Source organism: Zonotrichia albicollis, chromosome 22, assembly GCF_047830755.1.
Source record: "Zonotrichia albicollis isolate bZonAlb1 chromosome 22, bZonAlb1.hap1, whole genome shotgun sequence".
Taxonomy (NCBI): domain Eukaryota; kingdom Metazoa; phylum Chordata; class Aves; order Passeriformes; family Passerellidae; genus Zonotrichia; species Zonotrichia albicollis.
Window position 1 is genome coordinate 7,211,042 of NC_133840.1, and position 16,531 is coordinate 7,227,572.

Genomic DNA, 16,531 nt, shown 5'->3' on the forward strand with positions numbered 1-16,531 from the left:
TAAATATTTAAATTTCATTTCCTTCTTGGTGACTCTACCCTCCCTCTTTCTGTTTGGGCAGGAAGATTTCAAAAGGATGAGTCTGTTCCCCAGCTGAAAGCACTTGAACATTCTGCTCTTGGGGTGTCCTCTTGCCCTTCCAACCTCAGCAGAAGCAACTCACACCTTCAGAAGAAGTACAGCTTGGTTGCTTTGCACTTTCTGATGGGAGCAGCAGCACAGCTGCTGCTGTCTCTCTGCTGAAGGAAGATGGAAAGGGAATTAAGTAAACAAGGAATGCTCGAGTCATCTTTGAGGGCAGGAGAGTTGAGTCTACAGTAGATTTAACTTTCAGGATTACTAACTGTAGAATGAAACAGTTTATTTGTGTGGTCTTCAAAAGAGTGTGTGCATGGATGATGTCCAGATTGCTCCTTGTTCAGTTGGATGTGTGTGTGAGGCTGCAGGGTGGTACCTGTGGATGCAGGGCTGCCTGCTGGCCCTGGCACACAGCTCCCTGAGGCTCTGGTGCCTGCAGGAGTTTCCCTTGAGGAGCTGAAGCTGAGCTCAAGCCCAGCTCCTTGGGGCCAGCCCAGCTCGTGGTGGGTGTGGAGCAGGAGGTGCCCCAGTGGCTGCAGGCTCTGCACTGGACTGTGGGGAGTGGAAGCACAAGCAAACCCTTTCCCTTTGCAAGACTTCAGCAAGAGATCAAAGGCAACCCTTTAACCTTGGGAAGCGTTTTTCCTACCCAGACCTGGTTCCATGTGTGCTGTTTCATCCCTGGTTTTGATCCAGACACTCTCTGAACTCACTTAAAGCTTTGCTCTCAGTGTCTTTGCTGCTGAAAGATTCCTTTCATTTTCTGGAGAACACTCCTGTGCAGTTGGCTTTGAACTATCCACATAAGGATCTATCACATAAGGAACTAACCCTCCTCTCTGCTGGTCAGAAAAAACTATGTGTTTGTATTTAAAGTGATAAAAAACGCCAAAATTAGGATTTTTTTAAAAAAGCTACATTAAAATTTTGTCAATTCTACATCTGCATTTCTCTTCTATTCAGTACAGAGCTGAAGAGATTAGGTGCTGTATTTTGTAACACCATAAGCTCTTATAACCAGCAATCAGTAAAACATACCTGTGCTCTCAGAAGCTCCTTTTGTTTGTGTCTGCTCTTACTCTACGTCATCTGGTACCAAAAATAACTGACCCCATCTCAGTGGCATTGCCCAGCCAGTGTTTTACCACTGCAGGGTGTGGAGCTGACTCCAGCTGTTTGGGAGCATAAATGTTTGATGCTGAAGTTGTGTAGCCTTTGGAATGTTTTCACTACTTGAACGTGGTGGGAAGTGTTGGATGGGATACACAAACACCTCTGCTGGATCAATATTTTGTGTATCTAGTCTGTGCTATATAGAGGCTGTAACTGAAGTGATTCACTTTGCACAGCAGAGTTGGAACATGCCCACAAAATGCTTTTGCAGAACACACAGAGACTCATAGAGAAGAACATTTTTTTTCCCCAGTGCATTGCAGCAGGGAGATGTATTTTGTTCTGATTCATCAGTCTTTTCTTTCTATTTCATATTTGAATTCTGAGGTGTGCAAGTTGAAACTGCCACCTAGAGCAGAACTTGAGTTTGATATTGCACATGTACATAGGTTGGTGGTTGTAGGGGGTCTTTATAGCATCATAAAATGGTATAATATGGGGTTTTTTTCAATAATAAGCATGTTATAACAATGTTTGTAGGCTTCCTACTCTTCCTTCTTTTGTTGTACCACCAGATGAAAGGCTGATGTGGTAAATTATGGAAAACAGAGTGATGTATGTGCCCCCTTGAGGATTTTTACCTGCTGGAAATGAGAGTTTGATCTTACAATCAATTTATTCTCTGTAGATTGTGGCCATCTTCTGGAAAACTTCTCCAGATGTAATCTGGTTCATCTTTTGGTTAACATGCAGAACTGGATTGATGATGGCACCTAATTTTTAGCTCACAGGGTTTCTTTCCTGTGCTTTGCCCTTTCATAGCTGTTAGCTGAGCTGCTGTCACTTTGCTTTCTTGGACCTCAGCCTGAGCACTTGGTGCTTTATTGCTCAGCCCTCACACACTTCCCAGGGGAAAAAAACCATCACCAGAATTATTTCTATTTCTTCCTTCATTGTATATATCAAATTGTGGCTTTCTTTGGAAGATTGTTTTCTGCAGAACTCCCTGCCACATTCCCTCTACTTCCCTAGAGATGTTTAATTAGAATTTGGTGTTACAGTTTAAAATAAACCTACCTTCCTTTGTTCCTTACAGGACTGGCTAGTTTTCCTCATTATCATGGAGCAGAGCTAATGAATAAAGATATTTTAAAAAGTTAGCCCCAAACTTCAGCCTTGCAGAATGGGATGTCTGGGTAACTGTTAGTGACGTACCTTATCTTCTGCTTTATTTTTAGATGCTCTTCTACAACGGGTAGCAGAATTGGAAAAGGTCAATGCAGAATTTCTGCGCACAAAGCAGCAACTTGAGCAAGAATTTAATCAAAAGAGAGCAAAATTTAAGGAGTTATACCTGGCTAAGGAAGGTAAGTTCTTAGTTCTCTGAATTATTCTAAAATTTATTGAACTTCATCTTCAATAATCACTGTATGAAGCATAGTCTTTTAGACAGTTGTAATAAGAATGTAAGAGATTCAATAGATGACTACTGAGCATTCTAGAATGAACTTTGGAATTAAATTTAAAGATTTGCCTCATGGAAAGGAGCAAAAGCAACTTGATGTCCATGCAGAAATACCACTAGTGAGTTTTAATACTGATTTCCTGAATTCAGGGTGTGCTCTCTGAGCAGGAGCTGATCTACTAAATGGGAAGACATAGCCTGGATGCTGTGCTGTTTCTATTCTGTGGCCTTTTTTTTATGTAGCATTTATTTGTCTTAAATTTCCATCTGAGGTAGGCTGTAAGCAGGCAAACATTATAAAAGTTTTAATAACAGCCAAGGGCATCTATTTCAATAACAAAATTGATAGGAAAATTTAAATCATATGAGCTCAAATATCTGATGAAGGATCAGAGAGTAGAGATAGCTGTTCTGAGAGCCAGATTGATTTATCTAATTCTGATGATTTTCCTGTCTTTAACATATGAAAGCAGAGCCAAAACATAATGCATTAGGACTGCAGCTGCTGTATAAGCTTATGAGAGCAGAAATACAACAGGCATAATGAAGATTGGATCATACAGCAAGCCTATTTACTTGTGTTTCTAAGGCTGGATGAAAGGAAGTTTAAGATACAAGACACTACTGATGAGACCAGCAATAATTCTCCCATTTTGGTACAGTCAAAAAATACAAAATAAATTGTGATAGGGGAAGAAAAAACACCCCAACTTTCACAGCTACTGAAGTGAAAGGACACCAGAGGAGAATATACAAGCAATTACTATTCTTTTTTTACCTCCCACCCCAAAGTTCTCCCCCTCCCTGTCTCCAAGACCCTCTCCTAAACATTCATTGGGACTGTTGGGACCCATCTTTAATACTGTCATTTGAAAACTAAGAATATTAATGCCACAAAGTCTTGGTTTTTTTACACAAGGATTAATGACCTTTTAAGTATTTGATTAGCTCTGGGTTCTATATTCTCTGTCAGGATGAGAGCACCAGGATTGATTCAGCTTTTTGGCCCTGAGGGAATTACATGGATATAGCTTGGTGTTGGTTGTGTGCTGGCCAGATGTTTCTGCTAAAAGGGATTGCCATTGAAGCAGGCTATGTGGGCATAAAATACATATTTTATGTTAGTGCTTTTGGAATTAATTATGTAATATATGTCTTCCAGAGCTATTTCAGATTAGCTGAGAACTCAGGAGAATAATATGAAGTTAGTTTAATTTCTGTTTATATTTGCAACAATTAGAGAAATAGTGGCTGTACCATTGAATGTATCCCTTTTTTTTGTAGAAGCTCAGTTTTACCAAAGTCTTTGGTAAAGAGCAAATTAGGCTGTGTATTTTTCTTTTCTCCAAAATGGTCACAGAGCATTTCTGTTCAAGAAATAGGAAGTGTTCCATCCAAACTGAGAACCAAGTTGTTCCCAGAAATGGGGGGAAAACTGTTTTCCAGTCTGTTCATGCCTTTTCCAGATTCATTACCAGAGTGAGTTAAATAGTAAGAACTGATGAAAAGCACAGTATATTGATCCTAGTTATATCTAGTGTCTGCTTTGTGTCTGCATCCATAAGATGCTTTAATAAAAGGCAAGGGCAAGCAAAGTCAAGAAAAAGCATTCCCTGAAGAGACCTGCCAACATTTGTTCAGTCATTACAGGTAGATGTTTTAATACCAGCACTCCCTTCGCTCCCTTCTGCTCTTTGCCATAGCAACAGGGGCTACCCTTCAGGTTGAACTCATGAATGCAGCTAAATGTGTGCAATGCTCCTTTCAGAGGACCTGAAAAGGCAGAATGCAGTGCTGCAGGCAGCCCAGGATGACCTGGGCCAGCTGCGCACGCAGCTGATGGAGGCCCACGCTGAGATGGAGAACATCAAGGCCATCGCCACCGTGTCAGAGACCACCAAGCAGGAGGCCATCGATGAGGTCAAGAGGCAGTGGCAAGAAGAAGTGGCTTCCCTCCAGGCCATCATGAAAGGTAACAGCCAGGCAAGCTGTGCTGAGATCGGCCACCCTGATTTTATAAGGATTTGTGCCTGCTCTTCCTCAGAGTATGGGTAATTGGTATGGCTTGGGAAAGCTGCAGAAGGGCTGGATGAAGTGCAGTTCTCAGGGTTGTGAAAAGGAGCTTGATGGGTTTTTTATTGTCAGCTTGAGGACAGAATTTAGAATTCATGGCCATGGGAACCTCATGTATATGCAAAGCTTTTTTGTGGGACTATGAATGTGTTACTTCATCCTTCCACAAAGATAAGTATGATGCCTGTAATTTGACAAGTCTGCAAACAGCTTTAAGCTGCCAGCATGATTCTCTTTTTTCCTTCTGTGTGAACACAGTTCTGCTCTCACACAGTCAAGTGTCCCTCCAGTACTCACATGGGCCTTCCCCCAGGGTGTTGACTGCACATGCTGCTCTCTCAGTCCTGGGTGGTTTTTTTTTAATAGTTCTCATCTATTCCTTGTTATATTTGCACATTGCACAGCTGTTGACATTTCTGATACAAAGGAAATGAACACAAGGATATGGACTGGGAACAGACTATTGCCACAAATGTGTTTTCTTAAAGGTTCACAGACAGGATCACACTACCCTGAGCCTAGAGCCTGTCAGCTGTGGGCAGTTTTTCCATCACCTCATTGTGCTTTTCACCCAGAACAGACAAACCTTCATGTATATTGAGCACACAAATGTCTGTTTATTTATGATCTACACAGATACATGAGCCTAGATGAGGGCTCAGCTGTGCCAGCTGCTGTCCCTGTGTAAACAGGCAGCTCCTGAGCTGAGATGGGTGGTGTGAATCCTGGGGAAATGGAAACTATGAGAAGTTTGAGTTTCTTTGCATTTTGGAGTACCTTTTTAAGGCTCTAGTAATTTGTTTCAATGATGTACTTGTGTGCTGCTAAACAGGATATTAGTCATGTACATTACCTTGAAATTAGGAATTGCACAGTTTTGGGGGATTGTTTCTCTCTGCTCTGTTGATAGTACTAATTGAAATTTAGTTTCAGTTGTTTTACTTATGTATTTGAGTTTTGGGGCAGGAGTCTGAGGGAAGGCAGAGTTGTCCTAGTTTTGATTAATTATAGTAAATCATTGAGTGGTTGGAGATGGACTTCCTAAAGCCCTGTTCTTTAACTTACATTGAAAAGAAGTTTTGAAAATGCTGTTTTCTAGAGACTGTCCGTGACTATGAGCTGCAGTTTCACCACAGGATGGAGCAGGAGCGAGCTCAGTGGAGCCAGTACCGCGAGAACATGGAGCGGGAAATTGCAGAGCTCAGGAGGAGACTGTCAGAGGGCCAGGAGGAGGAAAACCTGGAAAATGAAATGAAAAAGGTACTTTGGAAAGGAGTTCCTCAGTTTCTGTTTGAGGGTAGGCCCCTGGGGTCAGGCAGGGGTTCATTGCTATGGCTGCTGTAATTCCTCAGCAGTTCACAGAGCCTGGTGCTGCCAGCCTTTGTTCATGGAAGTCATCATGACCTAATCCATTTAAAGCCTTAAAAGCTTTGTTCCTAATTATGTGCATTCAGTGAGAGAATTGCACCTGAGAAGATGGTAAAGTTTAGCCTTCAGCTTGTAAAAACAGGCAGCCTTGTCAAGGCACTTGTCATGATGTCAAATGAGCTCAAGTAAAACCACCTGTAGATTTTTCTGGGTTGGCTGCAGTTTTATAAAGTTTTCTTTACTCTTCTTTACTTTTGCTTCTTTTTCCAGCTCTTAAAAACTTAAAGTGCCCATTAAAATCTCAGAATATCTAAGCTGTCTTTCCTCTTTCTCTAAAGAATGTTTGTGCATCCTCTTTCTCTAAGCCATGTTTGTGCATCACGGTTCTGCTGCCTCCCTATGAAGTACAGAACCTTGCTGTCACAAAACAACAGGCTCTAGGTGGTGAAAAATAATTGCTCTGGAGTATGGACAGATATTGTTGTAGTTATTCAAAGATCTGACACTAAGAAAAGTTCATAGATGAAGTAGATTGAAGTGCCTTGTCTTGAGTTTGAATTTTCTTTTTATTTTTTGTTGAGGTTGAAAATTTAATGTGTTTCAGACAGGAAGGAAATTGAACCTGTCATGATAGATCAGTGCTTTATAAAAATCTTTGTGTATCTTATTATAATAACTTGAATTTTCATGAATTTCTCATCTCAGCAGGCTTACCTTAGTCTTCAAGGTGTTCTAACACAAATTTAAAGTAGTGACTGAAATTCAATAAAGTAGGTTAACACCTGGTAATCTGCCACATCACTGCCTGTCCCTGTTCCTGCTTGCTGTCTGCAGAAGAAATGCAGTATGGAATACCACAAGCATTCCACCTGAGAAACATTTTAGCGATTTTTACAGTGTTGTAGCAAGCAATCAGTGTTAGTGTTGCAAAAAGGAATTCTTTTTCTGAGACTTAGGAAGAGATTCCTGACTATTGCTAGTTGTAGTTGCATTATTGCTGTGGGACTGCTCTTCATGGAGCCCTGATTTCAAAGGTAAAAGTCAGGATAAAGCCTGTTCTAATCCCACTGCCATTGTAAGACATTTACTGTTTTTAAGAAAAGGTTTTAGTCTTAAGGACAAAAAGACTTTGGTTGAAACTGAATGGATGTTCAAAACTGGATCAGTGAGTCTTGTAGAAACAACCCAGAAGATGCAGAGTTCACAATGTAAACGTTCTGGCACTGCACTCCCAACTACCTGCCAATGAGCACTTCCAGAGAACAATCTCTTTCAACTGATTCATATTTTTAATCTGAAATTACTGATTGTGTAAGTTGAAATTGCAAGCTGCTGACATGACAGCACAGCTCACCTAAACTCAGTGGCTTCAGCAGAGAAGTCCAGCTTAGCAGATAAATAGCATTTTCAACTATAGTTCTTTAAAAGGGAATTAAATATCCCTAAAGGAAAAGGTGATCAGTTTATCAATCTCTGGTAATAGGAGTTTGGAAAGCTTTCTAGCCTGTAAATCAGAGGAACATGTACCTTATGTAATAGGAGGGGGAGGGGGAAATCTGGTTTTCAAGAGTGCAGCTTGAAATAATTGCTTAAACTGCTTTGCATGAGGTTTTAATCTTCTTTGTTATTATTAAACCTGTGAGGTTTTTCCTCAAGGAGACTAAGAATTAGATCAAAATTAGGATGAGGACATTCAATTTTACCTAAAAACAAACAAGCAAATCCCAAGCCCATAAAAAGGTTTGCTTGGGCAGCAAAATAATGAATATTCATGTGTCAGCAGCCAGTGTGAAAAGAGGAACTTTTCCTGATCACTTGGGATGTGTTATTTGAAGACTTGTGATCAATTCCTCATGCAAAATGGCATTTGCAGCCAGCAATGCTTATACTCCATCTTTATGTGTTCTTTTGTCAGAAAGAGCTTGTCTGGTGGAACACATGCTCTTGTTTGCTTCTCCATGTAAATACATTTCAGGCTGCAAATTGCTAATTTCTGTGGAGAATTTGTCTGTTCTGTGATTTTGTATCATAAACCAATGATTTCTAAGAAATCATTTTCTAAGAAAACCTTGCAACTTTATCTTCCTAATCTCCCTTTCCAACTCAAAAAAGGTGGATACCTTGACCTAATGATTAACATGCTCACCTAGTGATTAATCTTTCAGAAAACTTGGCAGTGATTTATAAAAATCTGTTTTCCTGTTGAGTTGTAGTACCAGATAGGTCTGGGGTTTTTTTGTTTTCATAGCAGCTAAAAGCAATCTAGCACAGCAGCTTGTACTTCCCTGCTGGGGAATGACTGAGCTGCCTCTGGACATGGGGATGAGTTGTGCCCAAACTTTGGCCACTGGCAAAATATGACTTGGGGTTTTTTTTGGGTTTTTTTTTTTTTTTTAAGTCAGACCTCATTTTCTGTTCAGGAAAGGATCTGTTTTGCTCTTGGAGCTGTGATGAATATAAATATTCTTCTTAGCACAGTTGTGTCAAACTCTGAGTAGCAGAAGTCTGCAGAGCAGGTATTTTGTGTACAGAGAGAGCAGCAAAGTACAAAGCTCCTCTTAGGAATTGTGCTTATTAGTCAGGAGAGGGGAAACTGGAAAGGAAGAGTAATCAGATTTCTGTGACAGAGTTGGCCATAAAATCTGATATACAGTAAGCTATTTTTGTTGGTAATGGTGAAGAACAGTGGGATAAATTTAGAGAAGTTTTAAATGGTTTAGTCTCGCTTTAAAAAAAAAAATTCTTCAAATTGTGTCTGTGTGTTCCACTTGTCTCATTTTTAAGGAACAAGCTCAGGTATGATGTTACCTGGGATTTCTCCAGCCAGATGTTTGTTCCTCTGAAAATGCCTTGGACTCATTTTTAGCATTAGCTCTCCATGGAGTCATTTTGCTGCTGTGGTCTGCAGGTCCCTCAGTGTGTTCTGCAGCCCCTGTGCTGGGGGAAGCAGGTTTGGCTGGGGCAGAAGTGGTTTGGGTGCTTGGTTTTTGGTTAAGGAATGAGTAAAGATGAGCTGATCACATGTAAAACTGTGGCAGTTGACAGCCAAGTTAAGTTTAATAAAAAGTCAAAAGGAAATAAATATTTTAAGGATCACACCTCTGTAAGAGTCTGAATAACACCTCTTAGCACAGGAAATTTGGTGCTGTGGCACCTCTTGCCACACGTGACAGTATCTTTAAGTGGCATTTTTCAACACAACAGATATTCTCCTTTTAATAAAAGGTTCAGTGGAGCTTTAACCTCGATTTTGGAGTCTCAGTAATTCTGCTTTATGTCCAGAGCAGACCCAGGGCCCAGCACTGCTTTTGATAGCAGAGAGAGGCTGTTGGAGTGTTTAGCTCAAGATCACACTGACCTTTAATAGGGATCCTTACAATATGTTGCAACCACAGTGTCAAACTGCAGCTCTGTTTACCAAGCAGTTAAAGCTGGAGTAATTTTTCTGTATGTGAAATGTGATACAGTTTTGTCTTTCCAGTTGTTCACAGTCTGGTTTTGCTTTCAGAGAACTTTCTGACTGTTTCTCTGAACTGCTTGGCTCCTACACAGGCGCATTTGTTGCTCTGTATTCTGTGGTGAGCCATGTGAAACCAGGCTGGCAGTGAAATATTGCTGCAGTTATCCTGAATAATTAGAAAAGAATGTTCAATTCATTCTATGAAATGAATAGAACTGATATGATAAATGAAATATAAAGCAATGCCTGAAGTGGAACTCCTGCTCCCATTTGTTTGAAAAATGTGACTGTTGAGTTGCTGGCTGCAAGCACCAGGGTCTGGGTGTGTATGACAGTCACATGTCCCTGGTATTGAATTCACTGCCAAGTGACATCCCTTGCTTTCCTCACAGCTTTTATTGGTACTTCAGCAGTGACAAATGTAGCAGAAATAAATTAAATGTAAAGACATTTAATTTAGTGTTGTCTTCACAATTTTCTGTAAAGCTTAAAAATTGCAGTGCTTATATAATTGACAGGTATTGCAATAACATTTTATTTTGTCTATTAATTTTTAGTTAGAAAGCTTCAGTAATTAAAAATATTTTCTATTTCTCTTCCTGAAAGTTTTTCTCAGAGTACAGTTGTCAATAAGCTCACCAGAAATTGAAAGTCAAATGAGTAACCTCTAAAACCTGCATTCTGGTCTAGTTTCAAAACCAGACATGAGTGTTATCATCTACTATTATCATTTACTGTCTGTCTTTGCTGATGAGGTTATGGAAGGTGGCATCTTTTGAAACTCCAGCTTTGGGGCACAGTTCCCTGCCCTCCCTCCCCTGCTGAGTTCTTCCAGTAGAAGACAGAGAACAGCTGAGCTTTCTGAGCCTCTTGCACAAAGCCAGCCCAAATTAGAATGCTGGAATTCTCTGTGCCTTGGAGAGTTTCACTGCAGCGAGTATTTGAGTGTTCTGCTGGCTCCTGGGGAGGCTGTGGGAGCTGCTCCTTTCACTTGGAAAGTCTGCAGTGCATCCCTGAAGGAAAGGCAGAGCATTTAAGAAATGGGGATGTCAGGGCCACACATTAATGTGCAGTTCTGGTTTTGAACCCTGAATGCTATGTCTCATCTTAATTCTTGCTATTTGTACCTGATTTTCCCTTTTTTTTCCCCCTTTCCTTGAAATAATCCTCTAATTCTGCTGCTCTTTGATCTTCTCAGAGCTGCTTTTTGAAAGAAATCATGGGATAAATTGTCTATATATAGTTTGAAATATTCAGTACAGTAACACCAAAACCTGATGCTCCATCAGTAGTAATGTAAAGTCAAAAAATGATCTTCTAAAAGAGAACTGAGCTACACTGGGCATTACTGTGCAGTTCCATTTACTTTTAGCTTTTTGAGTAAGCAACTGCATGATCAGTACCTCATCATGCACTTATTTTGGGTTTTTTCATATGTGCTATGTGGCAGCAGGTTGTGGGACAGTTTGGCCTTCAATAAAGGAAAAGTGCACATTGTTTTAAATGCTTGATCCATACATTTTCTCCCAGGCATCAAGAGTGATAGATTTGCTAACATTCTCTTTTAAAACAGATACTTGTGGTTTAACCCATACATAGATTTAAAATTTAGTTGCCTTCTGTGAATGGAGTAATATCAGCTCATTGTCACAGACATGGCTGCTGAACTAAATAAATAGCAGTAAGATGAGCACTGAAAGTGGAAGTTTAGTCAGCTTTTTTTGTTGATGTAGAGATTTTCTCCAAATGTCTCCAGTAATGGGAACTGTTGTGAAATTCTGATGTTGCATTATAATTTTTTGTCTGAACTTCAGGCTCAGGAAGATGCTGAGAAGCTGCGCTCAGTTGTGATGCCCATGGAGAAAGAGATTGCAGCCCTAAAGGAGAAACTGGCAGAAGCTGAAGAAAAAATAAAAGCAGCATCAGAGGTGAGGTGGAGCTCTAACTGGATCCTGATTTATATCTTGCAGCATGCTAGCTTGATGCAGACAAGTAAAATTTTATAAGAGAGGAAAAGGTGTCTTGGGAAACTCTTCATGCCCTTCTTGTCTCTTGGAGCTCAAATATCATATTTGGCCTAAATATATTTTTGCATCTTTTTGTTTTGAGAGTTGCACTATGTGTGTGTGATCTGGGTTTAGAAAAAATTGCACAGCTCCAGGTCTACTAATAATAGAAAAAGCTCTAGAAAAATATCTGCTTTGCTCTTCTCCCAGCCACCTGGCCTCTGGGTTATTGGCACACTTGGAGCCACGGAGTCAGACTTTGCCATTTGAAAGGCTTAAAGGGCAGCAGATGGAAGGTTTGGTGTCCTAGGGCAGGAAAGCTGTCCCCACCCTCCGTGGCAGGCACAGCCCAAGGCTGTCCTGAGCCCTGCCTTGGCAGTCAGTGTGTCCCATATGAACAGCAGCTCTCTGCAGCCACTTAGGAATTGCCTGAGGGCTTTGGTTTTCTCTGAGATAAAACCTCCTGTGATTTCTGACTCAGCAAACTGTAAAACTGAATAGTGCCATAAAGAAATCTTTCAATTTGTTCCTTGTTCCAAGATGGAATCCATTTCTCCAGGCATCAAGTCTGACAGGTATTTATGTAGCTCTGTCTTAGAAGGTTCTGACTGGAGATTCTGCAGGACACTTTGTTAGCTCTGATATTAAAAAAAACAAACTAAACAAAACACCAAAACAAAAAACACACAAGAAGAAAGAAGTCCAAATATATTTCTTCAGTATTTCTTGATATAGTTGCTTTTTGTTGATAGATTTTCCTTCCTTTTTGCAACAGTCGTTCATGAGTTGGAAAGTTTCTTTTCTTGTCTGTCCCCAAGTTTCTCTCTTCTTAAGCTTACTTCAAGCTTGCCTCTTTAATTTTTTTCTGACTATTATGACTGCTCTGTTTTGAATTAATGAGTTCTTAGCTTATCAGCATTTATCAGTTATTTAGATCCTGGCTATCACCACTGATTACTTCACTGTCTGCTTTCCTGAGATATTTCCCTTTTCACCATCTGTGCTCAGTGCTGCTGTTGTGATCCAGCTGCTATAACTGTGATACACTGATAGGTTTGACTTAGAATTTTAATGAGTAACTCATTCACAAGTAAATAAATACAAGCCCTGCTTACAGACTAGTAGTTGAATATTTGGGATTTCTGCAAATAAACTGGTCCTTCAGCACCTGTACATTACCTGAACAGGCAGCACTATGACTTCTAACAAGAAGGAAATGCCTGAGAGTGTTCCCCCACTGAGCTGGTTATTTTTTATTCAGGTTAAAGAACTGAACCATTATTTAGAAGCTGAGAAGTCGTGTAGGACAGACTTGGAGATGTATGTGGCTGTTCTCAACACACAAAAATCAGTCCTGCAAGAAGATGCAGAGAAGCTGAGGAAGGAGCTGCATGAAGGTACCCACCTAACAATAGTCCTTTGACTCCCTCCACTGAGGATGCAAAACCCAGTGGAGCTGGGAATTCTTTTATCATTTCTTACTTGAACTTGATGAAAAGAAACTGGGAGATGGAAGCAGGACTTTTAAATGTGAAAGGCCATAAAATGTTTGTATAAGAATCGAATGTGGAATTCCCTTATGTCAGAAAAACAGCAGTGTCATTCATTCCCTCAAGGCTTTTTGTTGAATATCTGCTAAGCTTTTAAAGCATTGCAAGCTTCATTCTTGCTGAAGTGATTTTAGGTGTGTATTGTATTTGTGCATAATTATGAGCATTATTTCCATAATGTATAGACCTGGCTCCCTGAGGTGTGGCAGTGCTGAGTGTGGAAATGTCCCTGTAGGGCACCACAGCCCAGGGTCTGCAGAGGAGTGGAAACCAGGACCTGCTGCTGAAGTAAATAGGGATGTAGAAGACAATTTTCTGAACCTAGCACTAAAAAACCCCAAAACTGTTAGAATTCATGAATGAAGTTGAGGCTTGAGTCTTCTCCCTGGGAAATCTTGAACTGTCAGTAATATATCCCTAATCACAAGCAAAGTTTGGAAATTAAGAAAATGGTGTCTGAAATAAGACATTATTAACCTAAATAGTTGTTGAACAAAGCCTGACTGTTCTTAATTAGACCAATAATTACTTTTATTCCTGAAAATGCTTCTCTTTGGAAAAGATATTTAAACACTTGTGGTTCAGAAGAATTTTTTCTCTGCTTGCATAGTTTGCCATCTGCTAGAGCAAGAGAGGCAGCAGCACAACCAGCTGAAACACACGTGGCAGAAAGCCAATGACCAGTTCCTGGAGTCCCAGAGGCTGCTGATGAGGGACATGCAGAGGATGGAAATTGTGCTCACCTCAGAGCAGCTCCGGCAGGTGGAGGAGCTGAAAAAAAAGGATCAGGTTACCTGCTGCTTTTCTCTTCTTGCTTTTATTTTTGGTTTTTAATACTGTAGGTTTGCTGTGGTGTAACAGGCATGGAAATCACATGTTGGGTGTAAGTGTGGTAATAGCTCAAAAAATGAGAACTGGCAGTTTGAACTGAAATCTCCCCTTGAGTGACAGCTGGCAGTTAGAACAGACCCCATTTGAACAAGTATTTTAATAGTGGTGTATATAGGGACTCTAATGTTGGCAATAGTTAAATGAAAATGTAAAAATATCCAGAAATTACTCTTGGAGGAAGAAATAGTCATCTGTGATGCAAAATGTCTGGGTTAAGGATGTCAGCAAGTTTCACTTCTTTCTAGGTTTTTTCAGCCTTCCAGTACATATTCTAAGCATAAATTAGGACTTTCATTTTAAATTAACTTACACAAGTGATTGTACATATTTATGACTTAGTGATTTATTAGGGTTTTTCTTGATTCCTTATATTCCATCATTTAGTGATCAAGGCACTTCCTGTTTCACTTTTTTTTTAATGTTCATGCTTGTGTAATGGCTGCTAATGGGTCTTTTGGGGGTGTAGATATGTTATGTATTTATAGTCTATACAATAGCCAGTGTAACAGCTAGTTTTGTTAATTGCTAATCTTTATAATTAGAATTTTAAACTAAGTAATATGCTTTTTGAATAAAATCATTCTAGGACATGAATCAGCCACCAAACGTGCAAAGTTCTCACTTCAGTCAGTTTGGATGCCTTGTGAAATGAACACTGTATTTATTAACTAAATGAATATTTATGTGAAAACCACTGGGTTTTAACCAAAATAATCCTTTTCAGTGTCTTCTTTGTAGCTTAGTTTATCATGAAAGCTGATGTCATGACTATTATGGTGAAATTGAATCCCATTTTCTGTGTATGCTCTGTTGACCACTGATTTTTAGGAAGAAGATGATCAGCAAAGGCTTAGCAAGAGAAAGGAAGAGAAGCAAAAAGATTCAGATGATGAAACAAAGGCTTCATGTTCTCTGGCCCCTGAAGAAACCCTTACCCAGCTCTCTAATGAAGAGGTAAAACAATTGAATCTTTTACTTGTGCTTGGGCATTCCTCAGGGTGTTCACTGCAAATACAAATGCAAAGTTACAGCCCTCTATTCTCTGTAGCTTCTAATCATATTAAGCAGTAAAAATCCACAGAGTTGCAGTTGAATGTATAAATCCTAATTAGGATTGGAAGACAATAGTGCACCATCCTGAGAGGTGCCATTAAAAATGGTAATTTACATTTTGCATTCTGGAGGTTAACTGCTGGTAGGTCCTCCTGGGATTTCTAAGCACGTTCTAACACACCTAAATGTTCAGGATTAAGCCAATTATATTTGAACATTCAACAAGAGTGTTGTAGCTACTTTGCTAATCAAATTGTTGAATTCTGTACTTAGCCTTTCTTAGGGTCCATTTTGGTTTTGTGAGTCAAATGAAGGAAAAATTAATAAAAGCCCACAAATATTTTGTGCAATAGGAGCTTATTTAATCTTCAAGAGACTTGAGTGAGCCAGTGTTTTGCCTGGTTTTTTTATCACTTTTGAAGGGAAAAAGGTATATACTTTAATATATGTATTCTGAAGTATTTTTTTTATTTTTATCAAGGATTTATAACAGTTCAGAATGCAGAAAGACATTCAGAATCATGAGATCTAAATGTAGCTGAGATCTAGTTCTACCCTTTAGCCTATATTCACTTTCTGTTTCAAATACCCTTTGTATCTTCCATGTCCAGACATGCAAATGAGGCACACTGGTGAGGAACAAAAAATGTATATGCTGATGTTTTCTTTAATCTCAGTTCATAGCATATTCTTTAGTCCATCATTCCCAACACTTATTTGCTTCTAAGATTTATACATCCTGGAAAATTTATATTTTGAGGAGCATAATTTTCAGAGTGGTTTGGGTTTGTATATGTGTTTGGTTTTGTTATTTATGACCTTTTTAGCTGTTCAGAATGTGTTTTATATGTTGTAATCAGTCATTCATCTGTTCTTACAACTTGTTGTAATTTGTTATAGCTTCTAAGATCCTCTCTCTTGGGCAGTTTGCAATACAAACAGATGATTTGTTAATATTGTTTTGGTTATCACAGAACAGCTGTAGCCTGAAAATGCATTTTTATGTAAGTCTGTATTCCCTTGACTTTTTTATTATGAACTTGTATATATACATGCAAATAGAACTATTCCACCTAAAAATGATTAAAACAAGGTATTTACAACAGTAATAAAACAGTAGTACATTATATATACATTCTATATTATATATATATATATTATAGGTTACAAGCACTTATATGAAGTGCCAGCAGCCTGCTGGTCTCTGGACCTATTTCAGAAATGATAATTTTTCTCAAGAGCCTGGTTCCAGTGTTACTTCCTTGTGTCTAATGGCAAAGCAGAAGTGCATAATATTTTGGAAGGTATTTTGAAAGCAGTCATGTGCTTTTTAAATAAAGCATTACTGCTCTCTTTTCAGTGCTACAAAAAACAAAAATAGATTGAGAGGCTCCATGTGCCTGATACACATCACAGGACAATTTGTGTGGCTTTTTGTGCTGGCATTCCCCAGGATACCTTTGGGTCTAAGCCC

At 39.4% G+C, this 16,531-nt stretch overlaps 1 protein-coding gene across 1 annotated transcript in view; it reads left to right on the forward strand.

Annotated features, from left to right (window-relative positions):
- The window catches only part of RABEP1 (rabaptin, RAB GTPase binding effector protein 1), a 45,449-nt gene that overhangs the window by 16,017 nt on the left and 12,901 nt on the right, over positions 1 to 16,531 (forward strand). The window contains exons 2-8 of the mRNA XM_074556993.1: positions 2,430 to 2,558; positions 4,425 to 4,628; positions 5,829 to 5,989; positions 11,372 to 11,485; positions 12,825 to 12,960; positions 13,724 to 13,902; positions 14,833 to 14,958. Of these exons, the coding sequence (XP_074413094.1) occupies positions 2,430 to 2,558; positions 4,425 to 4,628; positions 5,829 to 5,989; positions 11,372 to 11,485; positions 12,825 to 12,960; positions 13,724 to 13,902; positions 14,833 to 14,958 (1,049 nt within the window). The remainder of the gene's footprint in view (positions 1 to 2,429; positions 2,559 to 4,424; positions 4,629 to 5,828; positions 5,990 to 11,371; positions 11,486 to 12,824; positions 12,961 to 13,723; positions 13,903 to 14,832; positions 14,959 to 16,531) is intronic.